General features: G+C 42.3%; 1 protein-coding gene across 2 annotated transcripts in view; it reads right to left on the bottom strand.

Moving 5' to 3' along the window:
- slit2 (slit homolog 2 (Drosophila)) overlaps nucleotides 1-17,353 on the bottom strand; it is a 103,439-nt gene extending 86,086 nt beyond the window's left edge. For both annotated transcript variants that reach the window (XM_031751017.2, XM_039613435.1), the window contains exons 1-4: nucleotides 16,382-17,353; nucleotides 15,415-15,486; nucleotides 13,783-13,854; nucleotides 6,611-6,682 (exon numbers count right to left, since the gene is read on the bottom strand). In XM_031751017.2, coding sequence (XP_031606877.1) covers nucleotides 6,611-6,682; nucleotides 13,783-13,854; nucleotides 15,415-15,486; nucleotides 16,382-16,584 — 419 coding nt within the window. In that variant the 5' untranslated portion in view covers nucleotides 16,585-17,353. The remainder of the gene's footprint in view (nucleotides 1-6,610; nucleotides 6,683-13,782; nucleotides 13,855-15,414; nucleotides 15,487-16,381) is intronic.
- Between the last annotated feature and the right edge of the window lie 2,993 nt (nucleotides 17,354-20,346).

The following is a 20,346-nucleotide window of genomic DNA, read 5'->3' as shown; positions in this document are numbered from 1 at the left end:
CTGTGTGCCGGAACAGCGTGGTGATGAGTATACGAGAGGCAGGTGAGATATTTTAAACATAAAAACTGAACCAGTTAGTAAATCTTAAAGGTCAAGGCTTAAAAAAAATAGAGATCCAGCAAAAGTCACTGTCTGATTTTTCTTTAACAGTTTAGCTGATAACCCCCACTTATGTTAACTAATTATGTTGTATAGTAAATTATTTTATACCAAAGTGTAAATGCTTCTTGATGCTGGAAGTGAAAAATAAACTCTTATTGTATTGTGTGTATCTCTCTCACACCAGAGTTTTGTGTGTTTGGCTGATGGTGCTTCCCCATATGGGTGCACGTTAAACTGTTTTCCCACATTTGCAACAGTGTCATCAGTCACCTGCAAGCCCACAATGGGACAATAGGAAGCTCAGAGTCTAGCAAATTGCCTAACCATAGCACAAACTGGGTTTTAAAAGTAGGTTTTATGTAATCTACATAAATCAGTGTCTAAAAATATCAATATGTGCAAATTTCTTTACCCACGTAATACATGTTGCATTTAAAAATGAAAAAAAAAAAAAACATTCCTTGACTAATACGTGAATAACATTCTTCCATCATGTTTTCCACATGTTTTCTGTCAGACTGATGCTATTTTAGTTAGATTTTTTGGCTGCCTTTTTCTGAGCCTGTCATATTTTTCTACAGTCGTAACACAATAATGCAGCAAAGCTAAAATAAAAATAAAGAAATCTCCTCTAGTGGGACCTGCTAAGCCATTGCCGTTGACCAGAAGTGTCCACAAAGAAAAAAATGTACACATAAATGCATACAAAAACTGTCACATGAATCTAGCCTCATACTCATACTCTTCAACTGTGGAAGCAGGGACCCATTCTCTTATCCTCCCATCACCCCGTCCCTTTATCAACCCGTCTTTCATCTTTCCCTCTTTCATCTCGCTACTGAATTCTGTCCAGCAAAGGGAGACAAGAGACAGAGGAGAGGAAGCAAACCTAATGCTGCACTGTATCTGTATGCACCTCTGACAAATCACGAAGGCTGTGGATTGTTTACAAAATGCATCAGAAACAGCTGTTCAGTGGTGGTTATGAAACAATTATAATATAGAAACTATAATATTTCAGTGATCTCAGCATAGCTAGTAGATATCTATATCCAGCTGAGTGCGATTGTTATCGTCTATGACAGATTTTAAAAGGCTAAGAGGCTAAATAGAAAACAGGGAGTGGTTTCAAGACTTGCTGAGCATTTCAACAGTAATCAATGGACAAAAAGCAATAACGAGAAACCAAACATTTCATCTGTTTCCTATAAGTATTAAATGGCTGGATAGCTGTCAAAGTTCTTGGGAATATACTTTCAATATTTAAACATATTAGAAATATATTTTCTGGTACAAATCAAGTAATATATAAACTAACAGGAACATTTAAAAAAAAAAAAAGTAAAGACAAAGGAGCAGAAATAGGAGAAATGCACCATTCTAACTTTTATCTTTTATGTTTATAAGTCTATTCAGATAAAATTGTATGTTAATAAAATAGTTTTGTTAAAATAAAGGTGAGCAGTAACCTAAAGACCTGACCATATTTGTGACTGAGCACTGTCTTAATGACCAAGACCAAACCTATCATCATTTTCTATCATTTCCTGTTTTGTGGTCAGAGGAACCCAAATTTGAAACTCTTTCTGGAAAACATGGACACAACTTCCTCCGGAATAAAAAGAAGCAGCACCATCCAGCTTGTTATCAGAACTCAGTTCAAAAGCCTGCAGCTCTGATGCTATGGAGGATGCATTTGTGTCTATGAAATAGGCAACTTGCCCATGTGGAAAGGCACCATAAATATTAAAAGTTAGACAAATTTTAGAGCAACGTATGCTCCCATCCAGACAACCTTTATCTAAGGAAAGGTTCTGCATATCTCAGTGAGACAAACTACATACTCCATCTTTTCCTACAGCATGGATTTGTGGTAGAAGAGTCCATGCACTGAACTGGCCTACCTGCAGTCCACAGCTTTGGACATTTGGAGTACCATGAAACAAAAATTACAAAAAAGAAGACCCACGACTGCTGAGAAGCTAGAATCCCCTTTCAGATGTTCTGCAGATCTGCAGATTGTCGCATTGTTGGTTTTTACACACATCGACCTGGCTTTTTCAGAATTGAGGTTTGTATTGTGCTGTTCTCTTTCTTTGTTAGCTTTTCTTTATACTTGATCTATTATTCATTTTGTAATTTTGCTTGTGACGAAGGTCAATTTGGAGACCTGATGGGTGAAGCGTGGGGACCTGTCACAGTCAGAATGCATAAAACTGAAGATTTGTGCCGTACGTGTGCGTCCTGACCTCGTCTTTGTTTGGCTCAGGTAACTTTTGCTTATTGTCCATTGCAGTGAGATTTTACCAGCCTGTCTCTTTTTACAGACTCCATCTAATGAAGTGGCTCTGTTTAATCACAGTTTCTATAGTTGCTCTCTTTCTCTGAACAAACAGTCACAGCTGTGGCCCTCAGTATTATTGCAGGGTGGATTCAGTGATCAACAATAGGCCAAGGGGAAAAAAGGAGGGCTGTGTGTGTGTGTTAGAGACAGACACAAAGAGAGAGTTTTCTGGGGATATGCCCACCACATGGTGTCTCCAGATGTGTGTGTGCGTGTGTGTTTGTCTTCATAATCTAATGCAGTCTGGGCCCTGGGGTGCTGGGGAAGCTGCGATCATGTGTAATGTGGGAGGTGAAGGATGGAGGGGTGCAGACACAGGTGTTGCAAATGAGAATGATGAAAAGGACACATGACTTTTTATTAGCAGTTAGACTTGCTGTTGTCTTTTTTTATGTTTATGCACATCACATATCCACAACAAGCATGTGCAAACTCAAAACATTGTTCTTTAGAAGTTACAGCAGCTAATTTCCATCCAAAAAGCAAAAAGCATCCAAAATGTTCACTGCTGGATTACACTGGTTTTTAGCCGTTATGGAGGAACCACAGATGTCATTCAAGAAATCAACATTTACATAACTCTAGAGATGTAATAGCTGCAAGCACAGGACACGCCATGAAATTTTATGGTCTCATCCTAACAATTCCTGTGATCCATCCCATTCTTCTACTTCCACCAACGGGCCAAAATTCTTATAAATCTGGAGAAATATGTCAAATTCTTCAGTAGGTTGGCACAAAATTTGGTACAAATATCCATGGCAACCAGTGAGCTACAGACTTTTTGCCCAGTGACAACACTTCAGCATGCCATCTTTGCCAGGTAGCATGCTGGAATATTTTTTGCAGACCGAGCTCTGCTAAATTGTCGAGGGGACTGTCAAACATCACCTTTGATGCAAGCAATATGATAAAACATCTGACAAAGCATTCGAGGAGTTTACTAATGCGAGCAACAAGGAAAAGTGTGAGAATATGTCCAGAGACAACCCACGGCTTGTAAAAATAACATAAGCTCTTACCAAGTACACTGTTTTTGAAAAGCAGCTATTGTCAGCTGTAGATAATACAGGGTTTTATTGTCTTCTCAGTACACTGGAGCACAAGTATGAGCATGCCAGCTGTCACCACATCACAGAAACCTTCTTTCCAAAGTTGCAAGGCTTTAGGAGAAAGCACACAGCAGCTTGTTCTAGGACATTTCGACCTTCGGCTTCACGGCTAATATTTGGACGGTGTCATCCAGTTAAAAGTTTAACCAAGGAATGGATGAATGAGGAATTCAGTGATCAGAGAGACATTCTGTGTGCACAGTATAAATATTCATGCAATAACTGGGCCACTGCAGGTGCTTTTGATGATATGCTTCAGTTGTGAGTCATTTGAAAAAGTTGTGTTCATATTCTGTTCGTGTTGTATTCCAGCACAACAAAAAATAACAGGGTTTTTTTAGTCTAAATATTTGGTTTGTTAAAGATTTGAAGCAAAAAAACCAGCCTTTAAATATTAAAACAACACCTGCACTATGCTGCATTCTTTCACTGAGCAAAGGAGGCTCCTATTTGCTTCCAAATATCAGCTTAAAAACCTGCGTGACAACATGCTATCTGTTCTTGCTCCATTTGAAGAGTGGGTGACACCGAGGCATTCCCAAGCCACCCAAGTGATATAATCTCTACCATGTCCAGGGCCTCGTCCAGGAGGCATCTTAATCAGATGCCTGAACCACCTCAACTGGTTCATTTTGATGCGGCTCTACTCTGAGTCCCTTCTGACTGATCAGTGAGAGGGGACTCATCTCATCTCCATAGCTTGCATCCGCAATCGCTTTCTTCCAGTCACTACCCAGAGCTCGTGACCACAGATGAGGCTATTGATGTAGATCAACCAACAAATCGACAGCCATGGTTTTACATACTTTTCTTCTGTCAGTGTCTTCTCCTCCTACTCTTGAACAAGACCCTGTGGTACTTAAACTCCTCCACTTTGGTGCTCCACCCTATTCCATCTGAGACCCACAGCCTCAGACTTGGAGGTGTGAACCACCCCGGTGCAAGCTGGCGAAGCCAACAGAACCACATCCTCCTCAAAAAGCAAAGATTAAATCCCGAAGCCACCAAAGCAGTGACCCTCCACTCCTGGCTGCGTAGAAATTCTGTTCTTATTAACTATGAACAGAATCTGTGACAAATCCAACAAACCAACAGGAACGAGTCTGAATCATCTCCAGCAATATGGATCAAGGTCTCCCTGCAGTTTTACAGCGATCAAATGGTGCGTAGCATACTACACGAATTTATGTAGAACATCAGATGGCACAACACTCTCCAGTGTGCTGTATGCCAAAGGTATGTTACCCTTACTATTGCAGGTAAACAAAATTCAGGCATGATTCATGCTCAGACTTGTATTTGACTAAGCAAACTAACTGCACAAGTTCAAAGACATCTCTCACACCTGACCTCAGACCAGTTTAAATCAGTCCCGAATCCCTTAAACCGCTGTGCTGAGCAAAGATTGAACACATACCATAAATACTCCTGTAGACACACACACACACACATACACAGATTTTCCAAGCCCCAAAAACAGTGAAAACATAATTTTCATAATAGCAGGTTGAGCAAGTGTTCATTTATAGAAGTACTGTTGCAAGAACCAAAGCCGGTCAAGTTAGCACATACCTACAACCCTCAATATAAAACTTAACAAGATCCCACTTCAGAGGTTCTCAGGGGTTTCTCGTTGCGATTTCTAAAATTAAAATAAACTGTAGGGGGTGTAGAAGCAGACATAGGATTTAATATTGACCAAACAGCCTTAAATACTATTGGCCAAACCTCTGTGGTCGCCATTCAAGCTGAATGAGTTCCATACATCTGACAAATCTGTTTAACAGCATTTTTCTGTGGAAGTTTGTGTTTTTATTCTTTCTCTGTTCACCGTGGGTTTTATAATTTAATCTAATTCTGAGAAATAACAACACAGCAGCTTAAATGTGGTTCTATGGAACGAGCCGTGCCGCTTTAGATAAGATGAGCTGCCATTGAGGGGCTCTCCTCTAAACACGTACACCTGGAGGACTGAGGCTCGCACAAACACATGCATATAGAGGCAGATAGACACTCGCACTCAACTTGTCTACAACAAGCTGAGCACAGAGCAATATATCCAAGTAGTATTTTTACCTCAGCCCACACGCTGAGCAAAATGCCAACTCTCGGCCTTGGGAAACACACACACACATTTGCTCAAACACAGGCAGACACACACCCTTAGACACAACAGGTCATGCCCAGCCGGCCACTGCGGCAGCCGCAGAACATAAACAACTTTCACACACTCTGAATCATCTGAGCATTTCAATATTGTTTCAGATACTGTAAATACATTCAGCCACTCATATAAATATATGCAACCATAATTATTCCCTGAGACCGCAAATGACCGTGACGGGAAGTTAGTTCCCACAGTTTCAGCGGCGTTGCAGCCCAGCCCTGTAGTGCTCGGTTTGCAGCGCAGACGACGGGGCAGCGAGGGGAGCGGAAGGTGCTTGCTGACAACAAACAGCGGTTCGTCGGCTTCATTGCAACCTGGAACATTTATGTTCTGTAACGAAAACTGTTTTCTGCCCGTGAAACACAAAATGTAACTTCAGGAGGGAAACCTGTTCACTGCTTATACGAGTAAGTCGGTCATGCTCACTTTCTCCTCTTCATCCTCTCCTACACAACCACACACAAGCACACATACACACACATACACACCTCTCTCCCAGTGGGCAGCAGCTGTTGGAGTGCTAATCTCCATTAGCTACTGAACTGGCTTCTATGGAGAGAGCCATGTAAAATCTGCTCTCTCACTCCTCTCACTCCTTCATCCAAGTGAAACACCCAGACTGGGTCACACAGCAAAACCTCATTGTTTTTTTTCTCTGCTTTGCAGCATCTGCGACATACATTTTCACATAATTTTGAGTCCTATTCAGTGAACTGTGCAAACGTTGTGGTGATATACACAAACACACCATTGCATGAATCCAAAGTTTATCTACATCATCTTAAGGCTTCTTGGCAAAACATACTAATAGTTAGAGAATATTTCAGTTAGCCATGAAGGGCAAACGAGTGACGGACAAAAAAAATAAATAAAAATACGACTTACAGTCTGTAAAGCTTCGTTGTTCCCAGGAAAAGCAGCTCGGGAAAGACAGCCAGATTATTCCGATTCAGGCGCCTGCAGAAATACAACAGGAATTAGGGAATAAACTCAACCTTGCTCCTTCCAAAGACTGCGGTTGGAAGCGGGTACATTTGTGTATAATTAGCCGTTTTAAAGTAGGATTTGTGTTTCCTGAACTTTGTATTAAATTCTGTTACACTGTTTTGATTGTAATACGATTTGAGAGCATGAAATAATTGGGAGACTGATGGGGACACACATACGTGGTCATGCATGGACACTGAAAGAAAAAGGTTATCCATGATTTAGGGGTACAACATGGCTGCCAGACAAACAGTGAACCCGAGAAGGATGGAGGGAACGCAGGGGGAGGAAGACGAGGGAAGGGGTTCAGATGGAGGGAGGGCGGAGGGGCGTTTTTGCCACAAAGACGGAGGAGAGGAGACGATGTGGGAAAAACAAACAGGCAGTCTGGCCGGGCTACCGAATGTGTGAAAAGGACCCCACTGAGTAAACAAGGCCCTCACAGGGGAAGAACTCACAACAACCCATCACGCACACACACGTACACACACACACACAGTGGCGACGACTCGGGTGAGTTTAATAATCTGGGTGCGATCATTTAACCCTGGTTGAGTGGAGTGAAGAGGTTTGTGTGCAGTGTGTGTTGGTGTGTGTGTGCTTGATGTGTGTCAGAGGAGAGGGAGGCAACAGAGTGACACTATGAGAGACAGGCTGCTGAAACAGTTTAACCCTGACACAAACACACCCGCACACACTGACAGGCCCAAACGATGGATGCTGAGCTGGGTGCTACTGGACGGGAATGAAGAGAGGAGGAGAGGACGAAGAAAGAAAACACGGCAGGAACAAGAAGTTACTTCAAACTAAGAAGAAAACTTGAGTGTGATTTATACAAAAAAAACAAAACAAAAAACATATGAACTAACAGAAGCACTCTGCAAACAAAAACACCAGCTCCTTTCAAAACTTCCCCAAATCTCTTTTTCATTCTCTCGTTGACTTTTTCCTCTTAACCTTTGTCTTTCACCTCTTTTTGCATCACTAGAAGCCGATGTGGACTTAAATAACGTCACCCCCTCTGTGTCCATCTTCCACCCACAAGAGCACAAATATGTGAACGTGCCCGCGCGCACGCACACACATTCACACTCCACAGTTACATCAGAGGCTGCTTAAATATTTAACGTCCCGCAGAAATGATGTTTCTAAATTATTCACTCCTCTTCCGTTAACGCTGCTTCTGACAGCTAAGAGCCCCACATGGCCCCACGGAGAGGCCCACTCCCCCTGCAGGTCCTGCCCAGCCGTGAGCACCCGTTAGTGGGCTAGACATCCCCCTGGGAGAATGTACGGACTGGTGTTCGAGGTGGGGAGGAGGAACGACAGCAGAGAGGTGGTATGAGCTCATCGCCTTAAAATAGAGGCAATGCTGTCAGACTAGGAAACACAAAATGAAGTAGAGACAGGACACAGAGATCAAATCCAGTCTGCTCCACGGTGCTGCCGAGTTATCAGTGTGTTTTAATGAACCTTTTATTCATTTCTTCACTAGAATATCAGTCTGATCATCACATTATCTATAATATATTTAGCAATTAACAACATAGAGATTGTTCAGATTTACAGTCTAGGATTCCCGTGCAGAGCTCTTCTGTTTTTCCTGCTTTAGTTCTACAAATATTATAAAAGTTTGAAATGGTTTTACCTTCCTCGCACATTACAAACAACAAATCAAGTTTAAGAAGAAGCAATGTGATATCAAAAACAGAGAATTTATACTTTTGATGGGGAGCTCAAAAGACAGTGATGTACAAAAAAAGCCAACAATTATTTCCATGACTAATTTATGCACTGAATTAATTAAATAATTGAAATTAATTTTAAAAAATTAACTTAGTTATTTACAGTAGACTGTAACAGAAACAAACCGCCTGCTGTACTTACAATAAATAAAAGGCTACCATCATACATAACCAGACATTTCAGCCTATCATTGCAACACTGCATATGAACATAACACCAATAACATTAAAGTGCGCCTGCCATGAATTTTCTTATTTTAAACATTAAACATTGCCAAAGTTTCAAATATCGATTTCAGTGTTTGTACAAATAATTCCCGTGAGCCAGAAGCTTGGGCTTCAGACTGAGTGTCCCATTTCAGACAGCGTGTGTGTGTGTGTGTGTGTGTTTTCCTACTCTACTCATCTCTACTTTCTTGCTGATCAAAGTTTCTGTTTCTGAAGGGCAGCCAATCAAAAGAAAGTTGGCTTCAAAAGAGGGTGGCCTTCAAGGGTGAGGAGCTAAAGTGTTTTGTTTCAGCGAGCAGATGAGAGGTAGTGAACCAACATCCAGTATAAGATAAATAAGGATTATTTTAAACTTTGAATTAAGGAAACTCTAGTGGAGTCCAAGAATAATAGTATGCAGCTGGAAATGAGAATAAAGGGTCCAGCTTAAGTTATTATGCATGTAATCAAACATTTTGTACTTCTTATGTGTCATTACACACTAGATCGTACTGACTATGACTCCCCGGCCCCGACATAAACTCTGACCGAACTGCATGACTATGACAGGCACAATGTGGCTGACGTCACATGTGATTTACTCCAACATGATATGTAGGACATTTAAAACAATCTTAAATACATTTGTGTAATAAACCACGTAAATGGTTAAGTGTTGTTCATTAGAGGCAGAAATTACAAATCATTTTTCTGAGATTTGAAAAGTTCCCTTATAAAACAAAACTACTGAAAAAACAGTCATGATTCTTAACAAGTTTCTCAGTTAAATCTGAGAGCTACAATGTAACGACAAAACATTTTAGCCTGGCTGAAATGTTTTGTCGTTACATTGTAACTAAGACCTCCAAAGTCTGCTGTTACTTACAAAGGCTACGTCAGCCGACTTGCCAGTTTTCATGACTCCACTTTGCACATTTCTCACTTTGGTCTTCAGTGCTGATTCTGCTCTCAGTATTTTGTTAATTTGAACTGCCGCATTAGCCTAATTAAGGAAGCACAGTCTAAAAGATTAACAGCTCAACAGTCAACCTATTGCAAGCTCTCCATCACCACTGAGCTTGGCTCGGCTGCGAATTGTCCCTTCACTTTTAAAGTTTTGCAAAAAAATTTGCTTGAACATAAACTTCTGAATCAAACAATGAAATCTCTTCGGTCATGTAGTGATTTAGTTTAATTGATGTTTATGTGCATAAAGACAAATATGTAGCACGAACCAGTTCCACATGCCACACATTTATAGGCTAAACTAGTCTGCAATTACCACCCACTGTTGAGCCTTTATCCTTCTACATCTGAAAGAATGTATCTTTATCTTTTATATCGCAGTGTGTGAGCGTGTGTGTGCGCACAAACAGCCTCAGAGTGCTTCCACAGCCATGTCTCATTAGTCAAAGTCTGGCTGGAAGAGAATGAAGACGGAGTAGCCAGTAGTCCGAGGTGTGAGAGTCACTCCGCCGAGCTAATGTCACACTGCAGCATGGTGATAATCCCTGCAGTCATAAACAGATGCTAGAAGCCCAGAAACCGCACAGTAAACACACACTCGCAAACATGCACAGTGTGCCAAATCTCTGTACATACACACATGAATACTCGCACAAACATAAAAGTCTGACACGCACACGCAACCCTAACACCTCAGACCCATGTTGATGTGCAGTAGTACAGCCTTGCAGACTCTGAAAATAACAAACCGCCTCAGAAACCAATTATTACTCCACCAATGCTGCTGCAGCCATAATACACATGCTGAACTAACAGTCAGCCTATCACACACACAAACACACACGCCACAGTTATAACCCAAAACACTGCAGACATTTCCATGAACCTAAGAAACTGTCTCCACTCCAAAAACCACTTCAAACTGACCAATGTGTGTGTGAATGGGTGTGAATGCGGTTCAACAGTTCATGTTTTCGGTTCACAGCTCGTGCATCCAAAGCGAGCCAATATCTATCACCCACCAGAGATTTACACTCTCTAATCTGATTGTTATTTAAACACTAATGAAAGATACCATCTCTTGCCTTAAAACACAGAAATGCAGAAATTCAGTCTTATCTCCTAAACACTAAATTCCTTTGCTATCAGGCTAAAATCATTCGCATTCAGCAGCGCCGGGCAGCCTTTCCTCTAAACTTTCCGCGAACTGGTGTGTACCAACAAACATAACAAATGTTGGGTGCAGCAGAGACTCGGAAAAATCTATCTCGAATGGCTTTTTAGACGGAACTGCTGTGGTGAAAATGGCTTTGTGTCTTCACAGTGCAGATAATTTCAAGCTCTACTGCTCAGTAAAAATGGAGAAAAAAAATTGAAACTTTGCCCTGAAATGATCAGCGGGAACAATGTTATCACTCACAGGCTTTAGAGCTAATCATTTCGCACTAATCCTGAGCTTTTCTTTGAAATCCATACCCCCGCTATCTGGGATCACTGTTACAATTATCTTCTGCTGTTCATATTGTCAACATATTACAGCACGATCACTTGATTTGAGGCTTCATTATCTACTTTGTAATTGCTGTTGATAGACGCATCTCACCACTGTAATCAGCTGTGCGATTACTCATCTCAGTAAAAATTATCTTTAAATAATGTGATCAGTCAGTTGCAGGCTAATTATCGAAGGATTTAGCCGACTGATTTTCTCTGAAATTACTGTCTCTGTACCTGCAATATCGCTTTCATTCGCCCTGCATGTCTGAGGCTGTTATCTACTTCATTCTCACACACTTTGAATTGAACAGGAGCTGTAAAACAGTCAAGTAAGTGAAGGATAAGAGGATCGGGAACTCCTCACTTAACTATTCTACACCCACAGGGTGAGAGTAAAGAATGTATAGCATTCCTATATGCACAGGACAATAGGGAGAGAGCCAGATGGGTGCGTAAGGAGCAAAAACATGAGGAGAGGTTAAGGAATGAATGAAAACGGCGCGAGTGGGTTTGGGGGGGGTCCTCCAAATCAAGATAAAACCAATACTGACAGAGCAGCCTTGCGTAAGTCAATGCGCATGCACGAGTGTATCCAAACACATTCATGTGTTTGGATATGTGCACAGTTGTGTTGTGACATGCCTATCTCCTCCACACCTCCTTCAACCACATGCCCCTCCTCCGTACCCCCAAGGCTACTGCCCTACACCTGACCCAGCCCTGCCCGGCCCTTCAGGGCCTGTCGCAAAGGAAAAAAAAAGATATGAAGGGGAACCGTTTTCTGCCCCCATGGGGGGCAGTCAGTGTGGATCTGTCAGCCAAGCTTAGGGCCCTCTCCTCTGGGCTGTGGTGCCCAGCAGGCCCCCTCCAGCCCCCAAGAGGACGGAGGGCTTTGAAATGAGCCCCCAGACTCCAGACTCCAGAGACGCGCCTTTGTATGGTAGCTGTTGGGGGGCATTGATGACTGACTCCATCTTTGTGTTTGTGAACATGCCACGCAAGAGAAGCTGAATTACAGAGGAAAACTTGCAAGGACAACAGAAGACAGCCATGTTGTGTCAGAAAGTTTGCTGTGGTCAGAGACAAGACAGGAAAGGAGAGACAGCCATATCGTGCATGATTTCACATTAGATATCTAAGACTTTATCAGCTGTTGCTGTTACCGCACTACAATCTATGTTCAAGGCTGTGTTGCTTATATGAGTGAATGAAAGAGGGTATTTACTAGCTTGCACCATCTCTTTGGAGGGAGGGTAATCACTATCAAAGTTTACTTTTAAATCCAGAACATATGCAGTTAAATTTTGCCCTCTTTGTCACCAACTCTGAGTAGGAATTCCCAGAACCGCTTAGCTGGACAGAGCCCAGTGCTGGTTGCATGAGAAACACTAGCAGATTCCTTATAGCGGTCTACAGAGCTTCTCTCTCTCTCTGTCAACAAAGAGCAGCTATAGTGCAGCAGAGAGCAAAGAAAAACCAGGCATGACAGGGTCAACACCAAAGCAGCCAAAAAAGTCACATTTTATCACTTTCATCCCACTGACTTGTGACAAATTTACCCAAAAGAGCCATAAAAAAGATTAACTGCTTTATTTTTATTTTTTACTCTGTGTGTGTGTGTATGTGTGTGTCCAGGTGGATATCTCTCTGCATATGCCAATATGTCTGTTTTTGTAAATGTGTGTGTGTGTGTGTGTGTGTGTGTGTGTGTGTGTGTGTGTGTGTGTGTGTGTGTGTGTGTGTGTGTGTGTGTGTGTGTGTGTGCAGTGGCTTTAATTAAAGCTTGTCACTAAGACTCCTCACACTCAGTCAGTCCACTGCATTCCCTGCATTTGCCTCCTGAACAGATTTGCAGGAGGGCATGTTGGGTTAACTGACATAAAAGTAGCAAAACATGATGCATGCATTCACACAGAGCAGGACGGGTCACTGATTAGGTTGGATACATTATAGCCTTTTTGGTATGATTCTGGGCTGTCCTAGATGACTGCAGGATGATCATGTTAAAAACTTGGGGAAATAGTTTGTCTTCACTGCTGTCACATCAGGTATTTTCACTGAAAGCTTTGATATCTAAAGTCAGCCTGTCCTTGATTTCTGGTATTGCTGCAACTCAAGTTAATATATAAATAAATAAATAATGTAGAAAGCCATAAGTTCCGGTGATGATTCATAATCCACTGGCTGGTATATAATATAATCTGCTGACATTATTCTTCCCACTTTCAACTGAAACATGCAGTCCTAGAAGGTCACTAAGTATTCAGAGCTCATTGGACAAAGGCAAACCAAATATTTTTTTAAAGGGCTTTTTCAAAACCCCTCTTGCACTGAGGACTGTTAATTTTGTTAGTAAGCAGTGGGTTAGGACTTTTAAACAGTGTCCTTGAGAGTCACCAAAGCACAGAATAAGGGAATGTTTTTTTGGAAGAAGTAAAGCTCTACAGACTTGGAGAACTTCTAACAAAGACAAATAATGCAGCCTGTGGTCCCCCAATAACTGAAAAGAGATTTTATATGACACTTGTTGATCTGTGTATCCAGATATACAAAATGAATCGACAGGCATGCGCGTTCTTGGAATTTTTAAGGTCGGGCAAACTGATTTTATACAGAATTCAATTAACACAATGGCGTCAACACATCATTACTCACAGTCTCTCCAGCTCCTTCAGGTCCTGGAAGGCTCCTCTCTCGATTGTGGTGATTTTGTTCTCCATTAACTGCCTGAGAGAGAAACACCAAGAGAGTGTGAGACTATGTGAATTGGACAATAAAAAAAGGAACGACAAGAGAGGGGGGAAGGAGAGTGATAGAGAGACACAGAGCGTGAGAGCTGACAGAGTGATTTGTGTGATGAAACCATAAGAGGCCAAAAAAAAAGGAGAAAGATGGCTGGATGGGGCCACCGATAAGAGAGAGAAGAGAAAGACGGAGTGAGATAGGGCACAGGAGATTGACACTGGAGAGGAGAGAGAGGGAGAAATAGAGAAGGATCAGGCAGCACTGGGTGTGAAAAAAAGAAGAAAAGCAGATTGGTGGAGATGGAAAGTGATAGAAGGTTTAAAAAAAGCAAGAAAGAGGGGAGACAATCAGCAGCGGGTCGATAGAGCCCCAGAATTGACTTTAAAACTGGCCCATCAGTTGGACAGCGACTCATCTATCATCCAATTTACTCTCTATCTAACCGCATAGCTCTGACTACTCATTCACTTACACTAGCACAACTCCACTAAGATTAGTGTGCTGACGAAGCCAAGCAAAAACACACAGGCTTTTATGGGCCATCTCCACTGAGCTCTTCTTTTTTTTAATTAATTGATTTATCAGTGAGTCAACACTAATTTTTTAATACAGCCCCATAAGAAAAAAGGGAAAAAACTTATAGTTTTAAAGCCTCTTCTCACAAATTTCGAGAATTAAAAAAAAAATCTATTCTCACGTATTTTTAAAGTGCAGTGTTTTTGCTTGAAAAAAAAATGCCGACAAACTCATTAATTATGGTGCTTTTGGGTGAACATACCGGAAATAGCTAAAGCGAAAACTAGAGCACACAAATAAACACACACATACACACACGCGCATACACACAATTAAGGACATAATCTCTGGAGGAATTCCAGCTATGTGTATTCCCCGCCATTCATTTCGGCTGCTGAATAGCGCGCACAGCAGCTATCCCTGTCCCGGCAGTGACGGTGCAGGGGAACTCTTAAATCTGGATTCATCCCAGGTGAAGAAACCTGTTCTTACTTGACTCTCTCCCCCCCTTCTCTTCCTTTCCTTCCACCCTTCCCTCCCTTCCAGCAGCTACATTCCTCCCTCCGCGGTTACACCTAATGACCGCTATCTCTTTCCTCTTTTTACCCTCCATCACTTCCTCGCCAGCGCGTTAATCACTCCAGCACATGGGCCCCGGGGCCCGGTGGTTAAAATAAGCCCCCTCCTGACACTTCCACTGGCAGATTAACACGACAGCATTAACAGGTGCCGCTGCTATTCTGTTTAGACACTTATGATGGCTCAGTGAAACCGCAGCTTCCCACCACTGGATGCAGTGCCTGCGTGCAGCAGCTCCAGAGCTGGATGAATCTGCTGCTGCTGCCGAGCACGGCCAGAAACTGTTAAATCTCTGTGCTGTGATGTTCTGTTGAAAAGTTTTCTGGATATGCAAGGTGTTGCTTAACAGTGCATGTGGGTGAGAATATTGTTGTTTTCCTTTTTGCATCTTCAGGGGAGGGGATAAAGAGGGGATAAAATAAAATTCGCCGAATAAACGTCACTTACAGCACTCGCAGATGCCTCAGCCCTGCGAAATCCGTCTTCGTGATTTTAGTGAGGTTGTTTGCATTCAGGTCCCTAGAAAGAAAAATTATATTTTTAAAAATTAATTTAAAAAAAGGATATATAAATACATCGAGGACAATGTTTGTGATGGTGCTCATTGATGAAGGGGTTTTTGCTGAAACTTCTTGTGTCGTAGCCAACGCAGGGTTGTCATCTGACTGTCAGAGAAACTGAGAGGAGCTGTGGCTGCTGCACTACACTGGCAAATGTTAATTTCATCGAGGAGTCTTTTAATGATAAAATGCGGCCTCTTTAACTCGGAGCCCACTTGTCCAAATCCGTTTTTGATTAACTCGCTGGTCTGCTGACAAACCGATGTGGTCTACGGAGGCTGTGCTAATGCAACAGTTCGAAACCACCAACGACCACAGCAGCCCCCCAACTTCAGCTCCGCGATCAGCACTGACGTGTCCTCGTATTAGGCACCAGTAAAACGAGCTTTAGTGTTTTTATCATTTACACCACACACCAACATTTACATCAGCTGCGTACTGCGGCGTTAACAAGGCCGAAAGTACAGGTTAGACATGACATAAAGCTCTGCGCTGTTAAAGATGTGGTCCTCGAGGGAGACATTTTCAGTGCCTCCCGTTTAAAAACAAATTAATTAGACAGGAAAATTTGGGGGAATAATGTGTGATCATAAGCATAGGAGCTGATGACATTTCCTAACCACTGATCGGAATAAAATCTGGGTGCTAAAACATCAGAAGGTGTGACATTTTTTTCTCCATAAACTCTTTAAACTCCTCACACCCCTTCAGAAGAATAGCCGCATTAAAAGGTAAATGCAGTCTCGTTATTTTTCATCATTTAAGCATAAAAGAAATGGCAACACGACATTATTGTGACTTTTCTTATGCAATGTTTCCAAATTTTAGGTAAAATCTAACAATCCCGTACTTACAGTCTCTCCGTGTTTCGAGGTATGTTTCTGGGCACGCTGCGCAGTCCTTGTCCGTGACAGTCCACTGTCGTACCGGTGCAGGAGCACTGGGCCGGGCATGGCTGACCGTCCGCTCCGCTGGACAGGACCAGAACAGTCACCAGCAGCCCCAGCACAGTCACCGGGGAGCGGTGAGGGCCAACGGGGCACCGAGCTCCCACCATCACTGCGGCAAGTGGGGGCCAATATGAGACCCGCAAAAATACCGTGAAAACAGAAGGGCGTTAAAAGATAAAGCCCCGAAATCCCCCGAAGGAGCTCACCAAACTCTGCACGCAACGGGATGCCGTCCTCCTTTTCGCTGTCCTCCCTTTGCACACGCGTGTTTCAGAAATGTCTGGTTCTGAATTTACATTTGGGTCCTCTGAGAGGGGTTTCAGTGCGTGAGGACTGTGATCAGGGACTTGGGTCCCCCTGGGTAGAAATCGGGGAGCTCGATAAGGCGGTAGAGCGGCTCTTTGGCTGCGCTACAGCGGCGCAAACTTCCACATGTCCCCGGCATGCGGTGCCCAAATCCCCCCGGTGAGTGCCGTGCCTGTGTATGTAAATGTGTGCCCGCGGAGCAAAGACAGTGAAACACCTCGGTCCTTGATCTGATCCGATCCAAAGAAACCCTCTCTCATGCACACACACACACACATACACACACACACACTCTCCAGGTAAGGCTCTGTTGGTTGTAATTCACAACACGCGTCCTGCGAGGAAGCCGCGGCTGCTCTTCTTTCTCCCAAAAAAAAAAAAAAAAAAAAAAAAAAAGCTCAGCAGAGGTCACCGTGGCGGAGAGATATTGATCCCGATAATATATCAACTGCCGGTCAGCGGTGAGGGTAACGCGAGGGACAGAAAATCGTGAAAGACCAGCGCGCAATACTATAATCCAACTCTGCGTGGTGCGTCAAAGCGCTGCTCCCGAGAGTGTGTGATAGGGAGAGAGAGAGAACAGACGCAGCAGCAGACGTGCTCTCTCTCTCTCTCCCTCTCTCTCAGACAAATACAAAACATCCACGCATTGCGTTTTCCCTCAAGGTAGCAGCAGGTTTCCAGCTGGCCGTCAATCAAACAGCAACAGTTTGACCTCGGAAGGGGACTCTCTTTTTCACTGCAGTGTCCCGGTCACCTGATGCTTTATTTAGCTGGCTTCAGGAAGGCGACAGAGCCTCAGACTGAAAACTAATGTGGAAAATTTAGAAACAACTTCTGAGCCCCGGATTTCTATACGGATGGATGAAGAACTGCATCTGAGAGAAATTTCTTACGTTGATTTTGCTTTAAAATCCTCTCATTATATCTGTCTCATAATTGTGACTGCACAAGATGAGCAGCTGAAATTGATTTGAACTGATTTGTTTTTATCCGCCAAAAACAAAAAAAAAAGTTCGTTTCAGTGTCAATAGCAACAAGTAGCTCTAAATTAAAGACTACAAGAATTATGTGACACTGAAGCTTTTGAAAACCTTTCAGCTCTAATATTAAACTTTCAGAAACTGAAGGAAGACCAGCACGTATTTGCATATTTAGATACTGTCATTTACAGAGTAACGACAATACTCATAATAGGTACTGATCAGTTACTGTAACAGGAACAAAATAACCATACATGTGAAGTTCTTTAGTATTTACTCAGAAAGGACATTGTTTGCTCCACATTATCTGATACATTTATCTGCTAATTGTATTTCACAATGTTTCTAACCAGCAATAGATACGTTGTGTGGACTGGTGATTTCCAGTAATATTACTGTTTGCCAAACTACCCCCAGCACATATGTATATAACTGTACAGTCAGCTCAGCGACATTGATCAGCTGTTAACCCATCCAGCAGCCACTATGTAAAAGAACTATCACTGTTTTGTTGTAACTTTTAGATATTTAAGTGATTATTCACTGTAACAGGAATATAACAGAGGGTTTCTGAAACAGATACCATCTATATAATTCTCTAGAATACGATCAATAGACTGCCTTTTCACATCTCAGAGCTTTAAGCCTTCAAGTCTCCTCCAGCGCTCAGGACATATAAATTGCTGGTTGTTTTTGAACAATCTCCTTTTCATGTTTCTGCCACAGATGAAACTGTCAAATACCACCTTTATTTTTTTATTCATTTTATTATTTCAGTTAACATTTTGGTTGATTTACTTTTTGGGGGGGAGAATATAAACATTTATAAACTGGAAATACTCCTTACTGGAGTTACACTCTCAGATTAGGAATATACATCCATTTTCTTAACCAGTTATCCCTTTCAGAGTGCCAGGGTTAGTGGAGCCTATCCCAGCTGGCACAGGACAAAAGGCAGGGTACACCCTGGACAGGTCACCAGTCTATTACACACATTCCTGGATAAGGCATAAATTGTCATATCAAAGAGTTTCCACAGGACTCTGTGCAATCCTGTTGCTCTAATACTTTGCTATACACAGTCGACTCAGTGAGAAGGTATCCCCAGGTCCTCCGGCTGCAACACAAGCCCAACTCATCACCCCTCCACCACCGTGCTTGACAGCTGGTAAGATGCTGGATTTGGTTTTGTACATTGTGATCAAACATTTCCTCTTTGGTCTCATATCTCCAGAGGACATTGTTCCAGGAGTCTTGTGGTTTGTTCGGGTGAAACTTTGCAAACCTAAGGTGGCCTGTCATGTTATTTTTACAGAGAAGAGACTTTCTTGTGGAAATCCTTCCAAACAAGTCATAGTTATTCAGTCGTTTTCTAATTGTACTGTCATGAACTTTAACATTTAACACCTTAACTGAGGCCTGTAGAGTCTGAGATGCAGCTCTTCGGTTTTTGCTGTTTCTCTGAGCATCGCACGCTCTGACCTTGGGGTTCATTTGCTGGGATGTCCAGTCATGGAAAGATTGCGGCATTGTGGTAACACAAACCTGAAGACCAGCAAACTGCCAAAACTTCTGCTTTCATAGAGCTGGTCATGCTCACTGATGATCACTTAATCAAGTGCATTTGATTAGCAGCGCCTGGCTGCTAATCACTCTCTTAATTTCCATGGAAGCAGTACGGGATGAGCTCAGTTTTTAACAGGACTGCATAGTCCTGTGAAAACATCCCATTTCACAGGACTGTGTAATATAATATAACAGTGATTCTTCATTAGGATCAGTAGTATAAATATCTTAATAAGATGCCATAGCTGCGGCAAAGCTTGTCCTCTCCTGTCAATCTCTCTCTTTCATGAACCCTTCCTTTGTGGCTCCCAAAACAGAATACAAACAGCTGTGTGTGATTGTAATGCTGATATGTTTCCACCCCTCAAAAACACTCCCACAGCCTCAAAGTCTGCTTAGAGTTTGGAGAAAATTCAGTATATCTTACTGATTTATTTATTTTATTTTTTTGTCCTTTTATGAGTAGGGTTAATAAAAAGAAAAGTGGGCAGGGTAGATGAGGAGGGGTCATGTATCGTAGCTGAACAGAGGGAAGAAAATAATCAGAGGGGAGATTAAGCCTGACCCTTTATGTCCAGCAATGCAACAAGACTTCAGGGCACATGGCATGTTTAGACAAAGCCTTACCTGACCCGCCTGCTCCTTACACGCACACATGCAGTTGTGTTTCCATCACTTCAAAGGGCATTGCACTGACTCTCACTAATTTCCTGGAGACTTACCTTAATCCCCACCATAACCCTCTGTCTTAAAACATGTCTTCATGCTAAAATTTGATTATTTCTGTTTTGGGACATGCTTTTTGAAACTAAAAGAAAGTTGCAACCGTATGCCCCCAAAGCAAGAGTAATGAAAGTAAACAGACAAAAAAACGCACACTTGGGTGATTGCCCAGGATTGAAGTAAAGCCTATATATCAAGCTACAAGACTGTTTGAATGTTATAAGACATTTTAGATTCAGGAACTGGTTCATGTGAACATCTAACAGTGAGCGTCACTGCTCGATTTAGTCA

Source organism: Oreochromis aureus, linkage group 6 (assembly GCF_013358895.1).
Source record: "Oreochromis aureus strain Israel breed Guangdong linkage group 6, ZZ_aureus, whole genome shotgun sequence".
Classification (NCBI taxonomy): domain Eukaryota; kingdom Metazoa; phylum Chordata; class Actinopteri; order Cichliformes; family Cichlidae; genus Oreochromis; species Oreochromis aureus.
Note: the sequence above shows the minus strand (reverse complement) of the source record. Positions and strands in the feature narration are given on the sequence as shown.